This window comes from Electrona antarctica (assembly GCF_951216825.1).
Source record: "Electrona antarctica genome assembly, chromosome: 4".
Classification (NCBI taxonomy): Eukaryota; Metazoa; Chordata; class Actinopteri; order Myctophiformes; family Myctophidae; genus Electrona; species Electrona antarctica.
The window spans coordinates 20,314,717-20,332,319 of record NC_136809.1 but is presented as its reverse complement, the minus strand read 5'-3'; the positions used below and the strand labels follow the sequence as shown (position 1 = coordinate 20,332,319).

The 17,603-nt window shown below is 41.0% G+C and overlaps 2 protein-coding genes across 5 annotated transcripts; both read right to left on the bottom strand.

Annotated features, from left to right (window-relative positions):
* Nucleotides 1–501: 501 nt before the first annotated feature.
* Nucleotides 502–7,689, bottom strand: srsf7a (serine and arginine rich splicing factor 7a). Of its 2 annotated transcripts, XR_013789922.1 has the most exons (9): nucleotides 7,414–7,689; nucleotides 5,789–6,022; nucleotides 5,492–5,671; nucleotides 5,132–5,218; nucleotides 4,808–4,852; nucleotides 4,091–4,138; nucleotides 3,622–3,726; nucleotides 2,293–2,838; nucleotides 502–1,384 (listed from the first exon to the last, which is right to left on the bottom strand). XR_013789922.1 is itself a non-coding variant. In XM_079500018.1 (8 exons), the coding sequence occupies exons 2-8, from the start codon at nucleotides 6,010–6,012 to the stop codon at nucleotides 1,330–1,332; spliced, it is 744 nt and encodes a 247-aa protein (XP_079356144.1). In that variant the 5' UTR covers nucleotides 6,013–6,022; nucleotides 7,414–7,684; the 3' UTR covers nucleotides 502–1,329. The 2 variants fall into 2 exon arrangements, 1 of the variants encoding a protein (XP_079356144.1); XM_079500018.1 differs by lacking the exon at nucleotides 2,293–2,838 and having other exon boundaries at nucleotides 7,414–7,684.
* A 4,164-nt stretch (nucleotides 7,690–11,853) lies between these two features.
* On the bottom strand, nucleotides 11,854–16,888 carry eri2 (ERI1 exoribonuclease family member 2). Of its 3 annotated transcripts, XM_079499074.1 has the most exons (9): nucleotides 16,759–16,888; nucleotides 16,460–16,524; nucleotides 15,882–15,962; nucleotides 15,606–15,733; nucleotides 15,358–15,517; nucleotides 14,527–14,627; nucleotides 14,362–14,443; nucleotides 14,154–14,242; nucleotides 11,854–13,667 (listed from the first exon to the last, which is right to left on the bottom strand). In XM_079499074.1, exons 1-9 carry the CDS (start codon nucleotides 16,779–16,781, stop codon nucleotides 12,213–12,215), a joined length of 2,184 nt encoding a protein of 727 aa, XP_079355200.1. In that variant the 5' UTR covers nucleotides 16,782–16,888; the 3' UTR covers nucleotides 11,854–12,212. The 3 variants fall into 3 exon arrangements, with proteins under 3 accessions (XP_079355200.1, XP_079355201.1, XP_079355202.1); XM_079499075.1 differs by lacking the exon at nucleotides 14,362–14,443 and having other exon boundaries at nucleotides 14,595–14,627; XM_079499076.1 differs by lacking the exon at nucleotides 14,362–14,443 and having other exon boundaries at nucleotides 13,611–13,667; nucleotides 14,069–14,242; nucleotides 14,595–14,627.
* Nucleotides 16,889–17,603: the final 715 nt, after the last annotated feature.

The following is a 17,603-nucleotide window of genomic DNA, read 5'->3' as shown; positions in this document are numbered from 1 at the left end:
AATCAAAACCCAAGTGGAAAATGCAGCACTCCAAAATAAAACATGCAAGACTGGCTCAGGTGCAATTTCTAACGCATTTCGGCAATCGGCTTTCAGAACAGATTAAACCGTGAAAATGGGGGTGTTGGTCGCCCTTACCATACAGTCACACCCTGCATACTGCACTGAATCAGATACGGCTTGAAAAGGAACATGAGCTACCGGTATGCAAGATACTTGTTTCACAGGTGTTGATGATAATGAGGGCATTGTTGCAAGATGGGTGTTGTCTGAGCTAGGGCAACAGGGGGTCAACAGATAGTGGCCAGCTGATACCAACCATGTTTTTAATTAACATTGCTAATGAACTCATGGTGGGTGTCATATGGGGAAACACATCATGCACATAATTCACCATGCCATCCCTCAAGGGACCAGAAATACAGGCCCAGTAAGACGTTAGGCCTACTGTTCATTGAATAACACAAATTTACATGTACAAAGGACACAAGAACCAAGAGGTATGTCTAAGACATTTATTTAAAAATAAAACTGCCTGTCAAAGGCCAGGGAGAGCGAAAATCAAGGAAGCCCTTACAGAAATTAAACTTAAGCACTCTATGAATTCAAAACATCACAAGAATAATTTCAGATAGAAATTAAAACAAAAAGGAACAGTCCAATTTGTTTACAGTGACCTGATAACAATTGTAAAAAGGGCAGTTCAGTAGTAAAATGACAAACATCATGCAGAGTACTAAAATATTCTGTCTAGGAATGTAACATCATACATAAGGCATGCAGACCAGCCTGGTGTTTGTGTAAGATGTACGAGACAGGATGGTACAGGGCAGTTATTTGCATTTGCGAGATCAAGCACTAGGGTTATGGAAAGGATTTAGGGATTAAAAAGTGGTCAATCCAAAATTGGACTAGTGCCTCTCACCCTGCAGAATGGTGCCAATTAACTCAGGTAAGCATCTAAATTCTAGACAAATTGCCTTCTGGACTGCCCAAGTCATTGTTAAAAGTCTACTGTTATAGGAATTTTTACAACATCATCCTCACCGTTTATGCTCCCTTACTCAACTTCTCTATAATGGTACAGGACCAGGAAAGCAGTGTGTAAAACAATGTCATCCAAATTGTCTATACATGTACAACATTCCAAGTCTGCACAGCATGGCGAATACACTGCAGGAACAAAAAATCAAATCATTACTTCACAGACGACAAAGAAACCGCTGCAGGGCTTTTGAAGCAGGTGGAAGGATGAGAGTTAAGGGACGTGTGTCTAGGTTTAATGTGTTCTTGGGGGAACAGACTCATCAGGGTTGAGCAAATGAAGCTTCAGTCATCAGCTGGTGTTGGACTCCTCCGCTTGGGACTTGGAGAACGGGAGCGACTGCAACGGAAAAAGAGGATGATTAGTAAACTGTGGGACGAAGGTCAAAGTATAGAGCATCTCAACAGTCCTTTAGATTGCTTACAAACCCCAAGTGACCTTCATCCATTTACACCACCACTACTTTGTTCTCACCTGTGTAACAACCCTACACCTGCATTTCCTTGAATAAGACACTTTCCAAGTATGGCAATGGCCTTGAGCTCATCATCATAGCTCAATTTGCCATTTAAAGATTGAATGTGAACCCTTTAGATGCCTGGAATTCTCTGAGCCAAGGAAATGGCCACAGGTGGTTTGTGGAAGAAATTCCATCTTTTTTATGGCAATTCAAGAGAGCCAACTTAATATTTCACACAGATAAAGAGCCCTGAATACATACCACTGAAACCCCAAACAAAAACACTCTTGACCCTGGACCATTATTACCCTCAATATGAACATCGCGTCAGCCTGGAATTTGTTCAAAAACTAGTTGTGTGATCCGGTTTAGAAAAAAGGAAAACAATAATAGTTAGAATAGAAAATGAACATACCAAACTATACCAAAAGAAATAAAATTATATAAGTTTTTAACTACTAGGGGAATCATGATCACATGATCCCAAGTTAGTTCATTATTAGAGCCCCTCTAACCCATCTTCACCGCTATGAAAAAGGGTTAATTTTAACGTTTGCACTCCAAACGTACATGGTGAATAGTTCCTCTTAATCCCACTCACACACACACACACACACACACACACACACGTACGTACACCCACATCGGTACTCTGCGCATGTCTGGTGTGGTATCAGCATTAGATCTCTAGGTGGATAACAAACCAAAGACAACTACTCGTCCGTTTAATTTTCCCCATCAAAATTATATGTCTGATCTTTGTCATGGGAGTTGATTTTTGGTTTACCTTTGGAGACAGTGGCAGAACGAACAAGTACAGAGACGCGAAGCACTGAAGAACTACAACTCGGAGACACACTGCGCTGCGAGGCTCTTGAAGACTGATCTCTCGTCAGCACTCTCTCACATTCTCTCACTTTCAGAAGCTAAGTCAGAGGCCGGAGTGCTCTGGTAGGTAGGTGGGGGGGTCTGGTAGTTAGGGGATTTCTCTTTTTTTAAGGTAGTGGTCGAACTCTGAACTGTGTGGACCAGCCCGTCTGGTAGCTCGGAAGGAAGGCTGGCTGGGCGATTCTAGTAGAACAACTGTATGTGCGCGCGGGCTGATCTCATCCGAGCGTGTGCGTCGGTCGGACACTCATTCACTGTGGGTGGGGAGGGGGTCGGTCGGTAGGTCGACCTCACTCTCTCTAACGCCAGCAGTAGCCGCAGGCGTAGGCTGATCTCAGGTCGGCGCTTAAGTCACCCTCCCGCAGGATGTGCACACCGCCAGCTGGCAGACCCTGGGCCTGGGGACAGCTGCGGTGCCTGCGCAGTGCTCAGCTCCCAACACACGCTTTAAAGGAAATATGAAAAATAAACAAAACTGTACTGCAAAGGCTAAAAAAAAAAAAAAAAGAAAAAAAAGTATATCACACCCAATGGTGCAGTACTCCTACCTGAACTTAACTGAAGAACTACAATTATTTTCCAAAACACATCTAGCTAGTGTGCCTCAATTAGCTGTGCTAAATGGTCCATGGATTACAGAAAGTTAAGGTTGTCCTTCCATGTGCTTTCTTTCCAAGTAATGCAATATGTACAATATGACCACTATAGTAAGAAGTGAAAGAGAACACATGGGAAGAGCTAACCATGCTTACTACTTCCTTATCCCTCTCTATGGGTCCAAAGTCCCCATCCTCTGTTTCACCTTTGCTTACGGCGGCAGCAGCAGATGCAAACTCGCCAGGATTATCTGGCGCCTTCTTCTTTGTGGTTTTCCCGCTTCGAGCAACATGGCAGTCATCCGGTGAAGTCCAACGTTCCATTGGAGAATCTACCTGATCACTTACCTAGGAAGAAGGATCTAGCTCTAGCTAACATTCTGAGCCTCACCTCTGTACTGTCACATCTAAAAACAAAATAGCGGGGAACAGGGACGATCTAGATTCTAGAACTAGTAGTGAATTCTTTGTGCATGGAATTATATTATAACAATTTACTAAAGTCCTGGTCAAAACCAACTGGACCAAGAAGTACCAAGCATGAACAGCTAGAAAATCAAAAGACAGGTAAATACATCACTCATCTATAACCTCAATCAATGTTTGAGTAAGCAAGCTAGAGTGTTTTTCACCTTTTCCTCTTGTGGCTGGCTGAACGGGAGCGGGAGCGAGAGCGGGAAGCAGAACGCCCTCTGGACCTGGCGACTGATCGGGAACGGGAACGAGACCTGGAACGACTACAAAAGGAAAGGACAGGATGTTAAAAAACAAGCCTAACAGAGAAAATGAATTTGAAGACTTACTATTCGGTGAGAATCCCATACATATGATAATAGCGCTCTTTTAGAATGCTAAACCTGACCAGACAGTGGGCTTGCATGTTAATCGGGAGAGGTGTCACACACAGGGCATTGTTATCACCTTTCATTGTGTTGAGAGAACAGCGCGAGACTGGGCTGAAGGTAGTTCTTCTACAGACAATAGTCAATGGATATTATAATACAAACATTAAAAAAAAAGTCATGGCTTCACAGGCCCCCTGGTCTATACCGGGTCACTCACATATACACGCATGTGTCTGTCAGTCTGATGCATACATACCTTCTCACTGGAGTTCTGGACTTGTTGGAACGGGCCGGGGAGCCAGACCTAACATCACAGGAGACAAAACATTGTTTTTTAAAAAGCAAAACCATGTTTCTGGGTGGCCTGTTAACCATGTTGTTTATAAGCTGCCATCCATGTCATACTTTCTTCCATTATGTATGCATTTACTAGCTGAAACTTAAATGCCATCTGCATCCAAGTTGCTATACCCAGCTCTGCACATAACTGGTATGCCAGTATGCATGCGTTGTCAAAATGTTTGCAGAAAACAAATTTGTAGCTATGTATTTTACTACTGTGGAGAGACACTCATAATTTATTAAAATAAAAAATAAAAAGTGTTCATGTCCAAACAGAGCTTCTGATTGTACCGGCTGTCGCTCATTCACTTTAAATCCAAAATATCACCATATTTCTATAAGTTGTGACGTTACACACTGCCATCATCTCAAAACGAGACAGGGAAGTTCTCTGCACTGTGGTTCACAGCAGTTTCTGATAGACGACCTTACTAGCACCACTTGACTATTCACCATATCACAGCCACCTGTGGTTTGATGGAAATCAGTCTGTACACAGCTCTGCCATCCATGCATTTGGCAAAGATGCCAATTCTGTTGTTCTTTACAAACAGTGTAGTAAAAAAACAGCACTCAGTAACAAGGTGTGTAAAATCACTAAAATGAGAACATTCAAAATCTGTAGCCTCACCTGCTCCTGCGCTTGGAGTAGGACGTAGTAGTACGTGGGCGGCTGCTGAAAGACAGACAGACAGGACAGTCAGAAATTGGAAGTAGGCATCAGAGAGGAACAAGCTAGATTTAAAAACCCAACTTTACTCCCCATACGTTATTCTGACAGTCATTGTTTCAAAAACGCAGGAGGAACCGGGGATCAAACTAGGAGCTTTCCAGATTGCCCTATTTCCAATGCTTCTGCCACTCATTTCTGGGTTCCAAATCTGAATTATGTTGAATGAATCTGATTACACTCAACTAGTATGGTCTGAGGGAACTGTACCTAAAGGAAACTTACCGGTCATTGCTACGGCTACGGGAGCGAGAGCGGTAGCGACGCCCACGGGAGCGAGACCTGGAACGAGATCGGGACCTGGAGCGAGACCTGCAACAAACACACCAGTCTACATTTGGATCTCATTTTCACTTTGTGATTTAATTTGAAAAATCTTCCCTTTTATGTTTTGTATGAGAATTCAAACAGTTTTTAAAGCCAATTCCTACAAATTCACTTTAATGAGTTCAATCCTAATAAGCCCAAATAAGAAGCCTTCCCACATCATTATACAATTCTATCCTGTGCAATAGAAAGTGGATCATCAACAAAACATTGAGTTACAAACTAAAAAACAAACATGCAAGTCTGCGGTTCCATTACCTGCTACGACGACCACCTCCTCTCTTGTTGAAGCGGTAGCAGTCATACGCATAGTGGCCTCTCTCTCCACACTGGTAACAACTATCGTTGGGATCAAAATGGCGTCGACTAGGACGACCACGGCCCTTCCTAGACATCCCTGACGACATTTCCACACGAATACGAGAGCCACACATGACTCTGTTGGATAAAGGAAGAGCAGGGATGGAAAGGGGTTTAGAACATTGACAATAAGCATGTGAAAACAGTGGAATTCATGAGCTTCTACATAAAGATAAATACAAGGTTTTTACTTACTTTCCATCCATGCCTTTCACGGCATCCTCTGCATCTCTGGGATCCTCATACTCAACGAAGGCAAACCCAGGCGGGTTCCTGGCCACCCAAACACTTCGTAGTGGGCCGTAATAACTGAATGCTCGCTCCAGTTCACCCTTAGCAGCACCATTGCCAAGGTCACCAACATAGACTTTGCAGTCTGTAGCCCTTGAAGAGCTACGTGAGGACGAGTGGTAAGACATCTCTCCTTGCCTGTTGGAGAAGACAGGTAAATGTTTACATAAAACACTACTTAAACAGGGACTGGTTGTCAGAGTCTAGAACCAGTGTCCAGTAGGAACTAGATGTCCGTATAATGCAGATATATGGGTTGTAAGGCCAAATATCCTGACTCGTCACTGATGTCACGATAAGGCAGCTATAGCCATATGTGGAGTTTTACAATAGCATAATGTCAGCACTAGATGCCTCTGTCAGCTACATATTTGGAGCTAGATCAACCTGGTCTAAATATGGAGTTGAGATGTCAGACTTACATAGGTTAGTTAGATATCTCCATATATGGAGTACCAATATCGAGTGGGTAACTACATCGACCTATCAAATACCCATATGACATGAAAGTGAGTGAAAGCCTTAGTTACAATTTGAATTTACGTAAGATTACAGCAGAATGTCATGATCACAACAAGCCAGTGGCCCAGTCTATCCAGCATTGTACAATTTACCAACAACAAAAAAATAAATCATTTATACAAAAATAAATCTGCAAAAAGACTCGCTCTTTCCTGGAGCTTTCTACACGATGGACGTAGTTTGGAAATAATTATTCTGTGAGGTTAAGGTTAGGCACCCACCATGAAATTTGTCTCCATGGGCAATACAACACAGGCCAGAACACACAGTAATGTAGATATGCACTGATAATAACTTATCTACGACCATCATTGAACAACAGTAACACCATTCCAAAACACAGAACCGTAGGATCCAACAAGCGCGCCACCAAGTTCAGTCACGTGTGCAGCTGTTTGTGTATGGGCTACATATCATACTTTGTAAAAAAAAAAAAAAAAAAATACTAACCGGTGGGAACCATCAGGGCTCATGCTTTGTTGCAAAAATGAAACACAAAACAAACGCGTGGAGTGGCTACATACGAAACAAAATATCTGCCCGCATTTAACGCTCGTCCATGCCCATTTGGGACCATGGACGGGCCTACAACTCTGGTATGATCTAGCTACTAGCTAGCGACTGAAACCAACGTTTCTTACTAACAAACGTGGATTTTAAGAAGCAATATAAACCCTTTAAATGTGTAGAGGTTTTAAATGTAACAATAACAGTAGCCATTAGTATGGACAAAATTCCTACTGATCTCATCGAACGCACACGCGTAGAAGTCTATGTGCTGGAAAGCTAACGTTAGCACACGGAGCTTATTGTGAAAAGATGAAATAACAGCCAACTACTTCATGTTACTATTCGGCTAATGAGTGATACTTCACAGACAGCCCAATAAACACAACATTTAAAGTAACAATTAAAACACTAATAAATATAGATATCTATTGTTAACCTTATCTAGGAATTAGTCTGACCCCAAATTATAAACAATGGCGACAACACGCGCTACGTACCTCCTTCTGCAATTCCGTCGATTTACAAGTCGCCTCCGGGCAGAAATGAAATGTTAATCACATACAATCAGTAGCGTCGACTATTATTGAACCGAATATTTTTTTAAATATACACGTTTGTTGTTAAGTTGGCTCCTATTAGGAGTATTAATGAATCGTGCACGACACTATGGCTAAGCTAAGTGCGGCAGCTGTTGTAGCTAGCTCGCCTTACCGCAATATGCCGCAATCTCTAGTCTTCTTCTCAACCGTGAAACTTCCGCACCTACGCTCTTATGCGTTAATGCGGCTGTACGGAGTGTGCCGAGGGACAAAAAGTTGTTGCGAACACAATCATGGTACTTCTGAACCCTCCCCCTTTTCTACAGGCCTAGCCTACTGTACATATTTCCCCTTTTTTTTCTAACCGTGTATATATATGATGATTTCTTTTTCGCATATAAGTGTATATTTATATGTCTTTAAATGTTCTGATGAATTGAAAATGGAGGACCCTTATGTCAACAAGTCTTTTTCTGGTTTTATTCTCTGAGTTTTTGTATCACCTGTACTTTACCTGAACTGTAGGCTATCCATTCTACAAACTGTTGATACAATTTCAATCAATGATACTAACCTGATACTAACCTTAGCCTACACTGGTGAAAGGCGTGTAAATTAATTTCCCCCCCTCCATAATCTCGGTTTCTGAGATCACACAACCTTTTAAAAAGTTATTAATAATGAACAACCTGTTTTTGAGGGGCGCTCATGGTTCTTCCACAAGTAACATTTTTTGTCTGTGAAATAAAAAAAATCAATCAATCAATCAATGTTTCTTGACTCAAGAAAGACTTTTGACACAGTCAGCCATCAGGTTCTTTTGTCCAAAGTCAGTGGTTTAAATCTTATCTATGTAACAGAAAACAATGTGACTGATTGATTGATTTTATTTTGGTGATGATAAAATGAGCACAGAGCACTTTTCAACATACTGTAGATCAGCATCAAAAACACAAGAAAGCCTTTCAGCTTATTTTCATTGCGGTCCTCAAAAAAAGACAACAATATAACTATACAGACAGATACATACACTACATAACATCATGAGCTCTTTGGAGAAAAAAATGCAATCAATGCATTTTTGAAATTTTACCCTGTAGGTACATCCAATCGACTGCATAATATACTAATAACAGTTTATCATATAAACTGCTATACGAAATCTTGTGCATTAAAAAGTCATAGGCCTATATTAATAACCATTTGAAACCATTCAGGTGACTAGTAGCAGCATGGCAAGGGGAATGCATGTATGTAAAGTGCCCAAGGGAAAGAAAAACATTATAAAAAATAACTGTAAGAATGCTGCACTGCAGCCATTGTTTTAAAAGTGGAAGTGCTGGAGAGGAACTTTTTATTTCCTGAATCTGTTTTACTCATGACTCATGAGGTTTTTAAATTTACATGGTACAAAGTCTGTTTCACTGCCCCGGGTGGGTGAAACTCACCTGCAACTCCTCTGAGTTTCACCCACTAGTTAGTAGTCAAACAGATACTTTGGACAGGCCCGGCGCCACGAGGGGTCAAAGGGGGTACTTGACCCCTCAACCCGACCTCCTTGACCCTAAAATGTCAATAATAAAATATAAAACTACCCTTTGTGCTGGATTGGTTTTCTAGTGAAATTTGGCAGTGATATTCACTAGCAGCCCTGGTTATAACAACTCGGAACATGCTGCTACAAACAAAAACATGTATTGTACAGGCATGCAAGGAACATCTAACATGCGTCATGGCCATCTCCCATCTGGAAAGAACAGGAAGTACGAGGCTACCTGAGGCACAGGAATTTAACACATGTTAATTCGGATCAACTGAATGTATGTGTCTGACATATGATTGTCTGCCATTGGGGGGGAGGGGTGCTATTGATGCAGTGGATCAGAGCAAGTGGCAAAGTGGGCTGTGGACTATTGTGGAGAATGTATTCTCTGAGCACAGACTCAGTTAATGCGGTCTGCAGGTTAATATCAGAATACTGATATGTTATTGATTTCAGCTGTTACAATTCCAAACATGCAAACATGACCCACTTTAATTACATCAGTCTATATTAGTAGCTTAATGACTAGTACTAGCCTTTTTTATGTCCAATATTTGCATTTCAGTTCATAATCATAAAGTTAACATAACATATACATGTGTTTGAAATTAAATACAAAATATTACTTTTCTGGATTCCAATTAAAAAATAGGTGAAAATAATTCAGGATTCCAATTTAAAAAAATAGCAAAAAAGCAGATCTAGAAGCTCAAAATGCATCGCACTGCGACACGTTTTGAGCTTGTAGATCAGCTACTTTTGACTATATGTATTGTGGCCCTCTGGAGTGAGTTTGAAATATAGTGGCCCTCTCCATCATCAAAGTTGCCCACCCCTGCCCTATCCAATGTTGGTTTGTAACTGTGATGTTGGCAAATGGCAATAATAGCACAGTAAAGATGATAATAATCGAATATGATGTGTGTAGTTCTTTATAGATCTAGCCTCTTCATTTTTATCTCAAAGTGCACCAGATTGAAGCATTTTCATCGCAAATTTTAAAAACAAATCTGGAGCCCAGGGGGCCAAGCCCCCCCGGACCCCCCCTGGTGGGGCAGTGCTATCATTCCAATATTGCATGTGACCAGCTGAGTCATAGAACTGACACTGCCTGCTTGATTTAGCAACACAATATGATTTTTTTTTTTTTTTACTGTTTTTGTTTGTAGCAGCATGTTTCAAGTTGTTATAACCAGTGCTGCTAGTGAATATCACTGCCAAATATCACTAGAAAGTAGAAACCCAATCCAGGTAGTTTTATATTTTATTATTGACATAAAAATAAAATAAAAAAAATTGACCCCTCAGTCATTTCATCCTGGCGCCGGGCCTGACTTCCAACCATTTTTTTAAAACTATTTTAAAAGTGAGCAGAATTTTCATATCCGCCCGCTTTTCTACAGTTTACAACCAGTTTACAAAGTTTTCCAAGCCCAGATGTCTACGTGGATGAGCCGTGGATGACGCAAATGAATTAGTTTTGAGCAGTCTGCAATTTGTTTGTTTTTTTGTTGTGAAAGGCCAGTGTACCAAGAGGTGTCACCTAGTTGAAGTGACTGACTCTGACCCAATACCACAGCCAAGATGTGAAGTGCTCCAGGAAGGCAGCTTTCCTAGCAAGGCATTTTGTTCTTTGATTTATTTTGGTCAGTGCCCTTATAGACATTTATTCTCCAGTTACATTTATCCTTAGACTCTCTGTGGACATTATTTCACAGTCACCAATTTTAATTAACAGCAAATCCTAGTGACCCAGCAGCCTGATTCTGCTACCAAAAATATGGCCTCAGTCTTACCTCCTGTGTGCAGGGTCAGCCTGTTGTCAGCCAGTCTGCCACAGCTCTTTGCAGCTCACTGCTCTTGACTTACATGGAAACTGTTTTTTTCCAATGTGACTTGAGCCACATTCAGAGGTGGTTTCAAATCTGATTTCAGGCGATCTGTCTCAGTCTGAAATTTCTGAATGCAACAACCTGATCTAAATCGGATTCCATGTGACTTGTATGTGGCTTGTTTGCGTTTAAACTTATTTAAACAAATTGAACACACAGATCTGTGACAGATAAGATCTGGTCACTTGCAAATGCAGTGTGAATGGTCGGGCCAAAAGATCAGATTTGAGAAATCAGATTTAGCTGGATGTGACTGCAGTCAGGGACCGAAGTGTGCGACCATCAGAACCGAGTTATGCACATACAAAAAGAGATCACATGCCACAGCAGCTTCAAAATTAATTAATAAATAACAAGTTTAGTAAGGGACCAAGTATGCCTTCCCAGAGGGGATTGTGAGGTGCAGTCTATATACACGTCACCTTCTCAGTTCAAGGAAGCGCAAAGCGTGTGCATCCATTACATCTTTCAAGGTCCAACTAAAAGGATGGATCATGGACAATCAGGTTTTTCTTTTCATTTTTCTGTCGTTTTTTCTCTTCCATTTGGGACCCTTTTAGTAATGTTTATATGTGCTCTTGTCATTTTGCTTGTTTTCTGTATGGGGACAACAATTAGCATCCTTGCTAAATCCAGCAGATTTACATTGAATGTGTCTACACACTACAAAATGGGAGACACTCACACAACCTGTGAGTCACACGAAAAGCACCAGATGTAGTTCCTCCCGAGTGTACAAGCTTTACCAGAAGTAATAGAAACTTTTTTTTAGCGTTGTTTGATAGTTGATAAGTTGTTTGTTGTTTTTAATAGAGCGTGCGCGGTCCTCTTGTGTCTCAAAGGGTAAGAAACATCATATTTCATATTGTTATGCAATGTTTTTCAAATAAACTTGAATTGTATGTGTGGTGTTCATCAAAATGTGCTGTCCCTCCCAAATAAATGAATAGAAAAAGAAACATTAGCACATTTTATTTTTACACAATTCATTTTACAGTTCATAATTTAGTATCCACAATAAATGTAAAACTCATTATCATCATTTAATATTAAAAGTGGCATATTTAGCAGCATTCAGACAGAAGTGTCAATACATTCAAAACCTTAAGTAGTGTGATGAATCGAGTACAAAGGAAGGACCCCAATGGAAATAGTGCTTTCTTGGGTTTAGAAATCCCTAAAAGACCTTATATTGAATACTTTCCTCTGATTGTCAGAAAAGCTAGTTTTAAAAAGACAGTTTTTTTGCAATTAGATTTAATTTGTGAGCATAAAGACCATAAAGCAGCAAAGTCACTGCATCATCCCTGCGTTGCTGATATTTAATAGCTCTTTCTTAAATTTGAGGTGTGTTGAGCATGACGGTATAAACTTGAGTTGAAACAGAGAGAGACAGATGATGCAGCAGTGTTTTTGGAATGGCCCTGAATTAAAGCCGACTCCCACTTAAAGAATTCACATCCCTTCTGGATCCCGTTTCCACTGCCTGACCGACGGACTGGACAGCAATAAAACCCTCGCCCATGATTGGGACCACCATTGGCCACAATCTGACGCTTTGAACGTCGCCCACAAGCACACAGTGGAGATGTGACTTTACATGTTATTCTTCTAGAGTGATTGGTAGACAAAGAGGAAAGGGCAGAGGGAGTCTGGATTGAAGGAGAAGGGGTACGACGCTGCTGGATGTTGTAACTTGAAGAGTGTGAAAGTGCAGAGTGTTTTGCTGTGTCAGTAAAGATAGCAAAGGAGGTCTTCACAGGTTCTTTGTGCATTTTTGAATGTGTTCTGGTTCGGTTCTGATGTGAGAGTACAGATCTGGGTCCCATAAATAAGGCATGGGTTTTGTCTGAGACAAAGGACATAGGTCTCAGAGAACTGTCAAGTTTTCGGGATTCATTATGGGATGTCCCCGACTCTTTGCGTTTTTGAGATGCTTTGCCATTTGCTCCTGCGAGATGATTTGATGTGGAGGCAAGAGATTTAGTGTTCTGATTAAACGTTTTAGGTGTGGCAAAATGATATAGGCCTTCCTTATTGGTGGGTGTAGACATATTGCGTCTGGCAGTACAATTTTCTGGTTTCTTAGTTTTAGATTCTTTTTCCTCAAAGGGAATTCTTGCCATACAATTTATGGACTGTAATTTGGTACGACTCCAGACCGAAATCTTTGGCTCTTCTCGTATTAAAGAGCATCTACTGCCACACTCTGATGCGTTTGTAATGTCAAACATTCCATTCTTTGTGTATAAGTTATTGATGACATCATCACACTCAAACACCACAGCATCATATGAACCACACCCCTCGTCCATTTCAGCTACAATTTTTGCCCTTTCCTCCTGCTGTACAACTACTGTTTCCTTTGATTCAGAGCTCTGAATCCGCTGGGGTAGATGGGGCAGGCAGTCCACAGTGGTTGAGACTAAAATTAGGCTTTTACTGTTGTTGCGTAATGACATATTGTTTATTACCATTCCAGAGGAAAGGTTTGTAGTAGCCTGTATTTTAGACCTGCGGCTGCTATTCCCATACAAAGGAGTAGTCACACCATTCAGCAGTGTTCTTGGAGAGATGAGACTTTGGACATCTTGAGCAAGTTCTTGGATTGAGTGTGAGGTCTTCTTTGTGTCCACTACCATATTATGGCTTTCTGAGCATGGCTTATGTTGACAAGACTCTGGAGTCTTACATGAGGATGTTTTAGCTGTGGCAAGGACCTCGTTGGCGACATGATTATTTGCATTTCCCAACAGAGGCTTGGTCTGCAATGGTCTCTATGAGCAGAAAGATTGATGTGATTAGACATGAAAAATCACACCCGTGTGAAGTGAGGGGCGCTCTTATAACACTATTGAATATTTAAAATAGCCAATCTACAAGCTCACAACGTGTCGATGTAGATTGGCTATGTTAACTATTCAAAAATGATTTTCAAAATAGTAAGAAATGGCAAAGTAGTTTAGCATGGGCGCCGGGCGGACATCTACACTAGCTGAATAGGAGTGGCTAAAAATATAAAATGTTTTGTGAATATGGCAGTTATTACCAAGTAGTCTTTGAAGATTAAAGATTAGAATGGTATAGATGAGAAATTAATGTGATATGGTTAAATGAATAGATATGAGAAGGTAGCACAAACAGAACAGATGGTGGTAGGACCGTGATGGGGAATCACCTGCGAAAGTCCTTGGGGGATTATGGCATGGGGAAGGTTAGTAGTGTGGGAGATGCATCAGTTGGGTTGGCACAGACACACTCACCCCATCTTGGCTTCTGGTGATCTTCATCACACACCCATCCTGCATCATCCTCAGTGCTAGCTGGGCAGTATTACGTGCATCATCCAGACCTGAGGAAGGCCAGGACAAATGGGAAATAAAGGAAAAAGTCAGGGGGGAATACATTAGGATAAAACAATTTCCTTTTTTAATATAGCTTTATCAATTAGCTGTTGATTTGTTTTAGTACCAGAATGCTCGCGTCCAGAAAACTGGATTCCTAGGTCTTGCAGTGCGCCATTCAGACCTTTCGGCTTTTTATTGTAAAATGACTGCAAAACACACATGGGAGACTTCATCAATATTGGCAGAAAGAAGGACTGAAAGAAATATGAGAGTGGGCAAGTGTCTCTACCTTGTAAGTGGCTCTTAGGTCTATCCAGCTGTTGAGTACATCTGGCTTGTGAAGCTGCTTGCGCTTACACTCATACTGCAGACACACTCCAAGATCCCAGTCTGAAACAGCAAAAAAAACAGGGATATTTTGCTAGTTAGAACGCAAACATTTCCACCATGGTACAACTGAATTGTGCTTAGACTTATTTACAGTCAGTAAAGTAAAGGTTCAGGAACTTCCAATACTTTTGTCTTGTTTCTTTGTATATCATCTTTTGCAACTGATATTTCAAATTGAAGTGGGTGAAGGGTATTCCATGTGTATGCAATTACACATGACAACATGAACAGAATTGATTACAGTATAAAGGAATGAAATCCTATCTGAAAAGACAGTTGTCCCCAAGTAGAATGAAAGGTACAGGACTGATCGTTCCTGTAAGCAGCACAATATTGCTAGAAGGTTGCCAGGAAGGCCTTAGGCCAAGATTGATCATAGAGCATAAACATTTACACCATCTACACTACAGTATTAATTAATGTGTACAGTGTGTGTACAGTAATCTTGTGTTCATGGGTGACAGAAGCCGCGGGGAATAAAATCGACAACATGAAGCAAAACACAATGCGTGTAGGGCAGAGTTACCGGATGCACGGACGAAGCGATGGGCACTTAAAAGAGAAGCACAAACAGGTGGGGCATATATTCCCATTTCCCAAACAAGCCCCCACTTATGCCCACTAACCCTTTACTTGGTCGTGGTTTATGTCCAGGTAAATAAACAAATTAATGTCATAAACCAATTTAAGGTCCACTTAAAATTGTAGACCAAGAGAAGGTGTACAGTACCGGACCATGTGACGAAGGCACAGGGTTTTTTAGAAGCCGAGGGTGCAGAGCCTCTCTGGTCCCTAGGGAAGGCCACACCCTTTTGGAGCTGCAGAGCTTGCAGCCAACGGCTGAACCGACCAAGGCAGATATGGAGGGGAACCCCGGCTTCCACTTGACCCTGTGAGGAGAGAGACCTCATGTTAGAGATGCAGAGAAAGCTATACTGGTAGAACCTGTGACTGCATATTTAATCATATCACGTTCACCTGTGTAATTCCAGTCAGCTCTGTGCAGAATTCCGACAGAACAGTGTGCTCCTGAGGCTGAACATAGGTATGGAACTCTGACTCAACCTCCCCAGTAGATGTGTTCAACAGAACAGCAGGGAACTCGACTACAATGCCATGTGGAAGGAATCAGGAGGGAGAAGGATAGGACAGAGAAATAAGGGAAAAATAAGATGTGTGGTTAGGAAATTAATTATGAAACGTAGCACGAGCAGCAAGAAATTAGTCTTTCCCGTATATTGCTAGTAGACTTACTGATCTCTGGGCCATAGTTGTTTTTCTCTCTCCAGCAAGTGGACTCGTAGTCAATCACAATCAGGTATGAAAATATTTGATCTGAAATAAGTAGAAGTATAAGTTGTGTATATATATATATATACGTAGCCATGAATCATGATCAGAGAGCTATGCACATACTAATACATCTGGAGACATCATAGACTGGTGACAACAAAATTCAATGAATGGGCAAATAATAATAATAATTTACATAGTGGCAGGATTTATTTTCAAAGCGGTGGTCATAGTTGTCACTCAACGCTTGTTTTCTCTGGAGTTAAAAAGTCCCAAGCATTGAATTTTGATGTCACCAGATCCAGAGACCAATCTGGGAACCAATTGGCAAAAAAGGGGAAAAACAGCACCCTCTGCAGTTTGTTTTCTGTTCTTACCGCCTGGCTATACGGGCTACACAAGACAAGACGAGTCACGACTCACGAGACTATACCAAAGTGGTCTAGTAGTTAGTAATAGTATGAAGTATCATCCAAAATATCAGTATATATGTGTATATTATTCAGTAGCTACATCATTATATTTGCACTCCAACTTACTGGAAACTAGTGGTTTCCTTTGTCCAGTGGAGGACTGGGAGCGCTTCCTCACTGATCCCAGTTGTCTGTGGAAGAAGATTGATCAGTATTCGATAACTTACATTGATTTCACAGACATCACCCATTAGTTACTATGGTAAAGTTGTGAATATTAGAAAACAGGTGAATGATGCATGATCAACAAGCTCAAAACGAGATCAACACAAGTTAAACACCACGCCTTTTGTTTCGTTCCTTTTTCAAGCACACTAACTTGTTACGATTTATATATCAACGTAACAGGGTCCTCCTAAACTTACTTGGCCAATGTTTTTGTTGCCATCGTCGTTGATAAATAAAATACTAATAGACTGACTCGCGGTGTTTTGTTTAAATCATATTTAAATGGGAAGTGTTCTTCTTCTATTTCTTCTGAGTTTCCGGTAGACGCTCGCGTTGGGATTTTGCTCCCTCCCACTGGTGGTCTCGGGTAATGAAATGAAATGAAATGATTACTATATTTACCCAGGGTATCTGGGCTAAGCTCAAGAACTTGTTTCCGGCCCTGCTCATAGAACATTTCATCGTAGTGGTTCAATGCCTTGTTCAAGGGCACTTCAGCGGTGGTAATTTTAACGTGTCGGACCCATAGAGTATATATATAAGGTCGGACCGCTGATTCGAACTGGCGACCTTCCGGTATCAAGATCGCTCCGCAATCCGTTCGGCCACCGCTGCCTAATGTACCCAGTCACCACTGCAAGCACTTTAATACTACTCAGTCATGAGACAGTACGTGCAGTTATCCAAAATGTCATTTTGAACAAAATAGCTCCATTAATTTAATATGGCCATGCTATGGAGAAATTACTTGATAACATGAATTGTCAAGTGGTGGTGAATGGTGTAAGTTAAAAAGCTCTATATTCTGTTAGTAATAATTAGAGTCTCCCAGTGTGTCCTGCTCTTTAGAAAATATGTCCTGTCAGGTGTGTGCACTGTGCAGTGCACATAGTTTACTTAATTTCTATAGTATTCAGGGAAATAATGCAGTAATGAATCTACGGTATATCATTGAATGTTACTTTGTGTTTGTCTATTAGGTAGGCCTACCCAATTGTAAAGTATAATGTCATTGTTTAACTGTATTGTTGTAATTATGGGT

Excerpts from the sequence above, each read along its gene's own strand:
- srsf7a (XM_079500018.1), bottom strand. The coding sequence starts at position 6,012 with ATGTCTTACCACTCGTCCTCACGTAGCTCTTCAAGGGCTACAGACTGC. Across the intron at positions 3,727-4,090 it reads TCCAGAACTCCAGTGAGAAG|TCGTTCCAGGTCTCGTTCCC; the intron begins GTATGTATGCAT and ends TTCCTTTTGTAG. Across the intron at positions 1,385-3,621 it reads GCCAGCCACAAGAGGAAAAG|TCGCTCCCGTTCTCCAAGTC; the intron begins GTGAAAAACACT and ends TTTCCGTTGCAG.
- eri2 (XM_079499074.1), bottom strand. The coding sequence starts at position 16,781 with ATGGCAACAAAAACATTGGCCAA. Across the intron at positions 15,963-16,459 it reads AAGGAAACCACTAGTTTCCA|ATCAAATATTTTCATACCTG; the intron begins GTAAGTTGGAGT and ends TACTTATTTCAG. Across the intron at positions 14,444-14,526 it reads ACCTAAGAGCCACTTACAAG|TCATTTTACAATAAAAAGCC; the intron begins GTAGAGACACTT and ends TGTGTTTTGCAG.